The following is an 11,090-nucleotide window of genomic DNA, read 5'->3' on the forward strand; positions in this document are numbered from 1 at the left end:
AGATCATAGCTGTGCTCCAGGTGTCTCTGACTGAGCTGTGAAGGGTAAACACTGAGCTGTTTGTGAATTAATAAGCAAAGGGGACATGTTGAAGAATCGGCTCACGCTATCACGACATGGATGTTATTTTTAGACATATGCTATGTTGGCAAGAAACGTCAGAATATTGTTTTCACAGGTTCTGCAGACTCTGAAATGAGTGAAGAACAGAAGAGAGAAAAACTCGCTGAACTGAGAAAAAAGGAGCAGGAGATCCAAGATATTTTGGCCAAGAAGACAAAAGAGCTGAAGAAGATTTGCCTGAGAGAAGCGGTGAGAAATAGTTCTGTATTACATTTCTGCACTGGTAGGACATTTTGCAAGGCGCATTCAGTCAGCTGAGCTCCCATTATTAAGACTGATGGTTCCTGCTGCTGTGCTGAGTTCATGTAGGTATTTAGGGGACTTGTTGTTTTGTGTTTTCAGGAGCTCACTGGAAAGCTGCCAAAAGAGTATCCCCTCTCATCAGGTGAAAGACCGCCACATGTCAGACGGCGAGTTGGAACTGCCTTCAAGTTAGATGACCTTTTTCCCTACAATGAGGTCTGTGTTTAACTGTCTTACTGTTCATATATTTCACTTTTTGGGTTTACAGGATGTGTTGGGTGGCATTTTATTTTTCTTTTGTTATCAACAAATCCCACAAAATGATCAAAGCCAACAATAAATTGATCAAAATTTTACAATCCTACCTGATATATTTTATTCTTCTGCTCCACTGTTGTCGAAAAACTGTTAAAACTCCAACAAAAAGCCACACTGCTGCACTGGGTGACATGTTCCTTCATTATGATGAACATGGCCACTGCTTATTTTGGGTTGATCCCACTTACACTGTTCTAAAGCCTCAAATATTTGCAAGCGCACCAAATCTGCTGCTGAAAATAGTCCCCAACAAATGCACCAGTTACTCCTGTTACTCCTCAGTACATTTGCTGAAGAGTTCATTGCCCATCTATTTTAGGATTTTTTTTAACCTTTTGATAAATTACACAATATAACATGACCCATTTTGAAAGATTGTCAACTTAACTGGCATGACACTGAGTGCAACAGTGTAGGGAAGTCAGAAAATAGAGGAACTAGGAAAAACAGGTGACAGCTGTAGTTATTATCTGATTAAACTATGTTTGTGTTACTCATTGTTATCTCTCGGGATCATCTGCTCGTGTTTTGCTGCAGGATCCTTTTCTGAGGAACCTGGAGAGCAGATTTGCCCTGCAGCAAAAGATTGTGGAGGCGGCCAAGAAGCTCGCCAATGAGCCAGAACTGTGCAAAACAGTGAAGAAGAAGAGGAGGAGAAACTGTCTGGATGCCATGCATAAACTCCAGCAGATCGAGGATGAGATGAACCAGTACAGAATCAAGAAGGGAAAGAAACCCACACAGCGGGCCTCAGTGATCATTGCAGGTAGGGTGCTAGTCAAAGTGGAAACAGACAACTTTTAAACGTTTCCCCCTCTAGCGCCTCATAGTGGTAAGCCTATTACTGTTGGCTCCATGGTTGTACAGACAACTGGATCGCTTTCTGTTTTCCTGAGAGTTGAGAAACTACCAACAACACAGGGCACACTGCATTTTGTTTTCCACGGGTATTCCTGTTGTTCCAATGTCCCCCATGTCCACTGCTGGGGGTAGTAACTACGAAGACCTTACATTGATACGCTTTGGTTAAAATTCTGGACATAGCTACTGTTGGTTTGTGGGTTCCCGTTTTGAAGCCTTGAGTTTGGCATTTTGGCCGTCACCATCTTGGATTTTTGGAGCCAGAAGTGGCAATATGTGGACGAAGAGTGGAATTAACCTTAACGCTAGCTGCTAGCTTAGTTAGCACTGTGCATTTAGAGGTATAGTTAACTGTTATGATGCTAATGGATAATGTTTGCTAGCACATAACATGTTTTAAACCATTAAAACAAAATGTACTTACTGGAAAACTGAACAACACACTCCTTAGAGGGTTTTGAAGTGCAACCAAATGCTTAACAAGACATTTTTTGGTGAACAAAATGTTACCATTAACATTTGTGAACTGAAAAACACACTGAAATAGCAACGGCTATGGCTGCACCAATGCTCTGTAAATCTGGGATTACATCATGGTTATGTTACCTAACCAACATTGTCACTGAGGTAAAATGTAAAATTAAAATGTACCCCCCGTACAGCTGTCATAAAGGATGAAATAAGCTATAGCCACCAAAACTGTTTTTGTACCAGAGCGTAAACATGTTTATTACTGCTGTTAAGTTTTAACATTGGTGTCTATGGAGAATGACCTTCTCTTGGAGTCAGCCTCAAGCAGCCATTCCAAGAACTGCAGTCTTTTGCACTTTCACGTTGTCTTTATTTTCAGCCCTGGATGTTGCTGCTTGTAGCTACCAGGGATATAAGAAGTGCTATCCTCTTCCTGCTTTGGTTGCACAATGGTTGACGCACTTCCTGGTTACTCAGAATTAAATAGTGTCAGTGTGGCTTGGAGGGAACCAATCTCAATGCCAGTGGTGTCATTATTCTATAGACATTATATTGAGCAATCAACAATTACTTCATAATGATTATTTAGAGCAAAAAATGTGTCTGTTTCCACTTTAATCTGTGGTACTGGATTATCACTGCTGTGCACAAACAATATTATATATTCATAATAAATATCCTCTCCTCCCTCAGATGAACTTGTCCGTTCAGACTGCAGCTCTCTGTCTAGTCTCCCGCTGGATGATGGTGAGTCAGACAAACACATTCTGCTGCATTAAAATCAACCTTCCTGTTATAATAATTATCATTATGACTTATTGTACAAGAGCGAGTGCCAATATTGTTACCGTGGGTTGTATTCAGATGACTCAGACAGTGTCAGTCAGCGACCACGGTCACGGTCGGTCCAAGGTTCTCCTCAGCTCAGTCCGATGCGATCGCTGGGAGCAGAGTTTGATGTGGACAGACAGGGATCTCCGAGGGAAAACCATCATAACAAGAACCACAGCAGGTGGGGAAACACACTTCCTGCCCGGAATCTAATTACCTAAAGTTTCGTATGATGTGTAACTCAAGTTTCACAACTTGATTTTATTGATGTTGGAATGAAGCAATTGTATCATGTTTTGGCAGAGTCCGTGATATTTGCTGTGTCATGTTTGTGGCCTCATTCCTTTCCCCACATCTCATCCTGGTTTTTGTTTCCTTTTTTTTGATCCTCTTCTTACACCATACCCTTTTAGATTAGCTTTTGAAGGCCAGGAGGCTTCCCACTACTACCAGAATCCAAGAGAGGTCTCCTCCAACCACAGTAGTCCCTATAAAACCCTTCCCAGACCTCCTAGAGATCCACGCAGCATGCCGCCCACCCCGGTTATGACCCGCAATGCCTACAGCAGCAGCCAGCTCAGGTGTGATCTCTGCTCTGCTGCATTGCCAACCCAATGTCTTTCTTTCTCCTCAACTATTACTTCAACCTTACCCCCACTCTTCTTAACCTGCCCCTGCCCCACTTAACCAAACCTGTCATACAAATCCCTAACTTTTATTTTAACTAATAAATCCAGAAATAAAACTGATCTTGTTCTTTTAGGAGACACTTTAAAAGTTGTGTCCTTCCACCAGGTCCGAGGGGTCTCCTCATTGCTTCAGGCATCGCAGCGGAAGTCTGGAGTCGCAACCCCGGCTAAGAAAAGACACAGATTCAGAGAAACCCGTCTTTATCTTGTCACCAGCCCACCGCAGCAACAGCACAGAGGTGTTAGAGGATTGCTCGTCCTACACCAGCCAGTCTAGTCTGGACTACTGCGGAGCGGCCAACTCCCACTACAGTACCCTGGACTCCCGAACCTCAACCATGCATCGTCTCCACAGGAAGGTGGAAGTGTATGGAAACACTGGGAGTATGCCCAACTTGGTCCAGCACCATTCTGGCTGTAGTTATTCATGTGAGACCTCAGCACACTATGCACCCAGTGCCTACTACGTCGCGGGTTACCCCTGCCCGGACATGGAGCCTTATGCTAACGGTGCCTACGTGTATGAGAATGAAGTCGAAGGCCACTACAACGTCAACCCTTCCTACCAAATAAATGGCTATCATGGACACGACAGATTCAGGAATTACAGCAGTGACCGGGCAGATGGTCTTTCCCAGAATCCCTACGCGACAGTGAGGCCCCCGCGGAACAGAGAGGGGCCCAGAAATGAGCTGCTGGCCAAAAACATGCATAAGGCTCTGGTGGCGGAGCATCTGAAAGGCTGGTACCACCGAAGCAAAGGCCACAGGGAGGGAGGGAGGGGGATGCTGGCAGGATATGACTTTGACAGCGGCTCTCAGCTCAGCCTGGGCTACCAGACCATGCCAGCGGCCTTCAGCCACTCCAGCAGAACCACCTCCTTTTCATCAGGTGAGACAATGTCCCAAAGCAGTTTTTAAAGATTAAGTCTGAGGATTTAGGGAGATATATTGGCAGGAATTTAACATAATATAATAAGCATCTTTTCTTTAGTACATAATCACCTGAAAATAAGAACTGATGTGTTTTCAATACCTTAGAATGAGGTGTTTATATCTACATAGGGAGCAAGTGCTTGCTCATGGAGACCGCCATGTTGCATCGCCATGTTTCTACAGTAGCCCAGAACAGACAAACCAAACACTGGCTCTAGATAGGGTCATTTATGGTTTCATGTTGGCCACCGTATTTTGCAGCCCCTTTACGACGAAAGCATCAGTAAAACACTGATTTTTCCTAAAGTGAAACTGCTTTATTCTGTGTTTTCACCGGTTTAAATCACCTTCGGTCTCTTTTATAAATATTGCATACGTACAAAACAAGGCCTGAAAGTGGTGTACACCATTTCCCATGCAAAAGTTGTGATCTATAAAAACAGACTTGGTGGCAGAAACTTTGACCCATGCTTCCGAACATTTTGGAGACAGGAAACTGGCAACTCAGATGATGAGGTGGAAGCCTGATTGTAGAAATTGTCGAATATTTTTTGGCACATGCCATTTTTGGCTTTTGTCTATACTTACATTTCTAGTATGGATCCTACGCGCTGTTTAATAAATGAGATCCCTGCTTTGTTTGTTTTGGAAAGAAGGAGACCTCTGCAAATAATTTGGCTCCGGTAAAAAACTCTTAAACGTCTGGATGTTAAGTTATCAGAGAAAAAAGATGAGCACACGTTAGCAGGTGCTCGGCTAGCGGCCCGTCTGTGACATATCAAACAGCCTGGGAGAAACACTGATGAGAAACACTGATTTGTATCGTGAAACTGCTTTATTCAGTGTTTTTACTGGTTTTAATCTCCAGGTCTGTTTGTTTTGGAGAGGAGGAGATGTCTGCAGATGCTTCGGCTCTTTGTAAAAATGTACTGAACAATGAACACTGATGGAATTCTAACCAGGAGAAGTTTCATCTGGCTGCAATCTGCAATCCTCGCTGCTAGATTCCACTAAATCCCCCTAAATCTTACATATTGTTCCTTTAATGGCGTATGAAGAATAATCTCTAAGAGAAAATGTTATTAAAACCAGATTTTGTCTTCCTCTAAATTAGGAATAGATGTATTTGCATATACATACAGGCTGCATATATCTGCCGTGGGTTGTATATCACATTGCTGGTGCTTTGCTCTCTGTAAGCATGCTATCTTGTCTGCTAGCAAGAGATGCTATTTTATTTCCCTATCACTCACTCAGTCTGAATTCCTCCACCAAGCCTTCAAGAGCTGCTAAGCCACCCAAGACAATAATATTTAGATGGGTTTCAGTGCAGAGTTTCACTCACTGTGTCCAAAGCTTTTCCAGCCTGCTAAGAATAGAAGTCAGGGAGAAAATTATCCCCACTTTGTGCCTCTAATGTATTAATATTACATTCACATGGTCACAGACAGTCATTACAGGCACAGAGCAAAGCATCTGTGTTTTCTGAGAGATAAAGGCTTGGTGTTTGACTTACTGCTGATATGAAGGTATTTCCAGAATATCCAAAGACTACTTTATCCACCTGAATTTAAAAAAAATGGAATTTTAACCCATTTCCCAAGTTGTGACACTATTTTCTAAATTAGGTAGCTAGAAATTACATATCTCCTTCCTCATTTTAAGATCAAGTTAGACAAATTTAACCAACATCATCATATTGTACAAATTCAGTAAAGACAGATGCAATTCTGGCTATATTTGAAAATTGAGCCACAGCATAGTAAAAGGGGTTAAAAGTCTTTCTGATTAAATGTAATAGTGATACATGTGTTCTATTAAAATGGCATTAAAAGGTATAATTACATTTTCAGGTATTGGTCTAAACAAACAGAAGAGGTTTTGGAAGTGTAGATCACATCTTAAAATATGAAGTTTCCATGTTAAGTGTCAGAAACAGTGCTGTAATAACACACTGGTGGGTCATGTGAAGGGTAATTGTTTGTTTTGCACAAGTGACATTAAGCTGGACTTACGGGTGTTTCCAATAACAACAATTACTACTGAGTTCCACTCCAACATTAGCTGTGTGTTTTTGTCTTTGTCTTGTTCGCAGTGTCCTCAGTGGAAAGCACAGGAAACTGGCGCAACCAGCTGGCAGTCGGCCTGACAGAGTACGACACACCCGACACACCTCAGTACCCACACCCTGGAGCTCCTGCTTCTCCGTACAACCGCAGTCCCTCACACAGCAGGTGAGTGCTGCAATTCAATCCACACTGAGCTGTGGACGCAACAGGAAGTGAGTCAGTCATAGACAATTGGGGGTTTTACTTTCAGTTTAATTATTAGTAGAATGTTAGAAAAAATGCTCATAGTAATCTTAAGCTTTTGAAACCTGGAGCGACATCACTTTGCTTGTGCTGCTTTTAGAAGCCTTTCACAAGTATTTAAACCTTTGAACCCTGTGTAAACTGGTGCCATTTCTTTTAAAAACACGGGGAAAAAGGCAATGAGCAACTTGGTAAGAAATGTCCCACTAATTGCAAAAAAAAAAAGTAATTGATTCAGAAAATTATTATTTTATTTATTATTATAATTTTAAAAACTAGGAGAAAAAGAAAAAAGCAAGGGAAAAACTGTAATAATAATAATAATAATAATCACATTTTAAAATCATTTAATTATGTTACAGAATTAAAATAATTTTTAAGCACTCTTTTCAGGTAATTTTCTTGTTTTTAACTTTCTTTATCATTTTTCTTTTTCTTTCTTTCTTTCTTTTTTTTCCACAAATTTTCTTGTTTTTATTTTCTCTTTTTACTAAATTTTTGCTATTTGTTTGAGTAATTTATTCTTTAATTGCTCTTTGCCTTCTTCCCATGTTTTTAAAAGAAATCACACCAGTTTGCTCGTGTTTTAAAGGATTAAAGGGACAGTTCAACCCAAAATAAAATAATACATATTTCTCCTCTTACCTGTAGAGCTATTTATCAGTGTAGATTGTTTTGGTGTGAGTTGCCGAGTATTGGAGATATCAGCTGTAGAGATGTCTGCCTTCTCTCCAATATAACGGATCTAGATGGTTCTCGGCTTGTGGTGCTCGTACACCAGTAAAGTGCATTTGGAAAAACTCAGCAGCAATGTGGAACTATTTTCTTTCTACTAAACAATGTAGAAGGAAGTATGCATCTACTGCGAGCTTACCTAGCACCACTGAGCGTTACAGCTCAGCCAAGGAGGACATCATTAAAGTTTATATCTCACGCTGTCACAAGCACAAGCCTCTCATCCATGATGCACACCTCCTTCTGTGCAGTGATACGGTTGGTGGGTGTAGTTCAGTAGAAAGAAAATAGTTCCTACATGAAACTGCTCACAACAAGGTCTTTGGATTATCTTGAGTGAACTGGTCATGATGTCTGAAAGAGACATTGACGTTGAGTTTTTCAAACGTATTTTTTGAGCACCACAAGCCGAGTGCCAACTAGTTCCTTTATATTTAAGAGAAAGCAGACATCCCTATGGTGGATATCTCTAACACTTGGCAACTCACACCAAAACAATCTAGACTGGAAAAAAGAGGATTTGGGGTAAACTTTGGGAATGCATTAATTAGCCTGCTAATGTCTCCCATCAATGCTCAGCAGCAGGTACAGATGTCACTGCCACTCCTGTTTCTTGAATGCATGTTGCAGTTTAAGGCCTTTGTTGTGTGTACTTCTCCGCCTCTGGATTAAACATCACATTGTATTTCTCTGCCTTTGTAAGAAACAGGGATTTATCTTGTATTACGCCTGTGTGACCTGAAACTATTCTTTCCACAAGGACCTTCTTTCTTTCTTCCTGCCTTTCCTCCTTCCTTTCTTGATTTGTGATTAATACTCATGTGTGCAGATTTTCTCCAGAAAACAAAGTGTCTGACACAATGCCTAAAAAATCTGAGTCAGTTGAGGTGGTTGGCTCTGAGGCCACTAGTACAGATGAACCATCAGACAACCATTCTAGCACTTAAGGGTGAGACCAAACACAGCGGGCTGCTTTGTGTCGTGTTGCCAGTCACCTCCATGTTGACATCCCATCCTTATTCGTGTGTTACTCTTGTGTAGCTTATTTATTCAAATCATCCACATTTTCTTATTGTGGTCTGTTTTTGTTTGGTTTTTTTTAGTTTCTTCAGGCACAGCATTGCATTTGTATTTTCACAAAAACGTTTCACTCATTATCGTGATAATCTTGCACCTGACATACACCGAGGCAAAGATGTACCTGAGAGTCTTTTATCACATGATTAGAAAGTAACAGAGCTAAGAGTCTACACCCTGGCCAGCAGGTCTGTGAGGCTGTACATAGGCAGAGCAGTGCTTTGAGCTAAATGCTAACAGCAGCATGCTAACGTGCTCTCAATGATAATGTTAACACGCTGATGTTCAGCAGGTATACTGTTTACTGTGATCGCCAGAAAAAAGTTGGTATTGTACATTTCTGCAAACCACAGACACGTTACAATTGTATGTTATTATGTAACAGACAGGCTCGCAATCGGGGGGGTCAAACAGTACAGATGGCCCTGGCCCAAGACCATAGGGGGTCCATAAAAAGGTCTGTGGTCGACCTTTAAATTGGATCATGTACATTTACTTTCTGACTTATATCATTGACAATAGAATTTATATGTATTTACATCATAAATAAATGTATTTTTATCATCAAAACACATTTCAACATGCCATCTGATGCTTCCTAACGGCTGTCCTGGTAACAGATTTGTTAAAACTTTATGTTTCAACGACACTGGTAATGTGTGGTTCGGTTTCGGCACAAAAAACACTTGGTTATGGCTTGTTAGTCCTATTATGACACCATCCTGGCTGGAATCGCGGCAATGTCTCAGTTAAAAACAACACCCACTTTTGGTGACTAAAAAGCCTGACTAAAGTGTCTTGCTAAAAAACAACTAGATTTGTTGTTTGTTGCTCTCAAACAGTGATCTTCAGGCATATCGCATCGACCATCACCTCCACTTTCAAATGAGAAAGTCAGCTCATTTACTACGTCACTTTATAAACATTGATATGATACATATAAAGTGTGCAAATGAAATTGTTATGTGGTTAGCAGAAACATACAATGCCAACATTTTCATCTGGCGAATGAGCTGAAATTTCACCTGAAAACTCGGGACAATAAATGTCTGAATCAAATTTTATGGAAATCCATCCTATAGGCTAGTTGAGATATTTCAGTCTGGACCAAAGTGGTGGACCGCCCAACCAACATTGCGATCTCGCAGCTAGTGTTTCTAAAAAGTAATATAAGTTTCCATTTACTCCATGAAGCCGAAATCATGTTGCATGCCTTCACAAAGTCGTGGACTTGTGTATTGCATTTCCATTTCCATTCCTCAGTTTATTTCACAAGGTTCAGTCAAGTGTTCCTTGTTCTCAAACAGCTGATCCACAGTCGATTTGACATCTCTTTGTCTTGCTACCTGTGCAGATTTCACCTGGACGGAAGCTACATGAGCATCCACTGAAGAGGACCAAACCAAACTTTGGCACAAACAAAGCCATGGCCAGCAGCAGCACATGAAGGGGATGAAGTTGAAACATTGGCTGTACACAGACTTTTGGTTGCTGCCATAACTCTGTCTTGAGGGATATTCTGTCTGTTAGGGTTTGTGGCAGAGTCTACGTGTACGCTGTCCTCATGTTAAAGTAACCTCTGAACACAGTGATGACACTCTTGAATGACTTTCCCATGTGCCTTGGATTGGATGAATTGTACAGGCAGATGAGAATGTGTCAAGGAACTTTAAGATGTTGCACAACCACACTGGATTCAAACCATATTGTGTTTTAAAGATGAGAAAAAAAGAGGCAATGTGTGTTTTTACCAAATTCAACTTCATGTATTTTAACAGGAACTAGCTACTGCCTTATAAAAAAAACAGTAGGTTATAGAAGAAAATGTTTTTCACTACGTTCATCTCAGTAAAGTACGATTAAAACTAGTCTTGAATAGAGCATCCAAACTGAAAACAAAGCTTGAACATGTCCACGATGTGACAGTACAAGAAATGAACTGATCATTCATTAGAGCAGACTGTGTATTTCCATTTCCTCCTTTCGTTAAACTTTTAATCAAAATGTATCATGTCAATATTGTTTATAGACCCATTTGTCTTTGTTGGTGGCGTAATGTGTTTTAAAATGCATGGTAAGATTATCATTTTTTTAATAACTTCTTTTTATATTAACAGAAGACCACTGCCGAAAAAAAAAATACATATTCATATCTTGTTGTTTTCTCACATATTTGTACAGTCAGTGTGTAGTTATATGTGATTAGATGTTGTCATAAAATATTTTCCACTGGGAACAAGGATGTGAATAAATACATGTGTGACATAAACGGCTGTTGTCACTGTCTGTGAGAGGCTTGCATGGCTGGTAAACAACCGGTTCGGGTTCTGTTATTCAGTACGTGAGTAAGCCTTAAAGGAATAGATGAACTTTTTGGTATTCAGAAGAAGAGTTAGATGAGAGGAATCGACACCACTCTCATATCTAGTGGTGTCGTTAAGAGTACACGCAGATGTACCGGGTATACCCATCTCTTTTTCTGGCTGTTAAGTACA

At 40.7% G+C, this 11,090-nt stretch overlaps 1 protein-coding gene across 4 annotated transcripts in view; it reads left to right on the forward strand.

Moving 5' to 3' along the window:
* frmd4bb (FERM domain containing 4Bb) overlaps positions 1-10,854 on the forward strand; it is a 57,366-nt gene extending 46,512 nt beyond the window's left edge. For 2 of the 4 annotated variants that reach the window (XM_050065240.1, XM_050065239.1), the window contains exons 15-24: positions 179-312; positions 466-582; positions 1,222-1,450; positions 2,710-2,763; positions 2,881-3,028; positions 3,261-3,428; positions 3,643-4,427; positions 6,567-6,705; positions 8,348-8,467; positions 9,950-10,854. In XM_050065240.1, the coding sequence (XP_049921197.1) occupies positions 179-312; positions 466-582; positions 1,222-1,450; positions 2,710-2,763; positions 2,881-3,028; positions 3,261-3,428; positions 3,643-4,427; positions 6,567-6,705; positions 8,348-8,465 (1,892 nt within the window). In that variant the 3' untranslated portion in view covers positions 8,466-8,467; positions 9,950-10,854. The remainder of the gene's footprint in view (positions 1-178; positions 313-465; positions 583-1,221; positions 1,451-2,709; positions 2,764-2,880; positions 3,029-3,260; positions 3,429-3,642; positions 4,428-6,566; positions 6,706-8,347; positions 8,468-9,949) is intronic. The other 2 variants (XM_050065241.1, XM_050065242.1) reach the window with 2 other exon arrangements.
* Positions 10,855-11,090: the final 236 nt, after the last annotated feature.

This window comes from Epinephelus moara, chromosome 16 (assembly GCF_006386435.1).
Source record: "Epinephelus moara isolate mb chromosome 16, YSFRI_EMoa_1.0, whole genome shotgun sequence".
Taxonomy (NCBI): Eukaryota; Metazoa; Chordata; class Actinopteri; order Perciformes; family Serranidae; genus Epinephelus; species Epinephelus moara.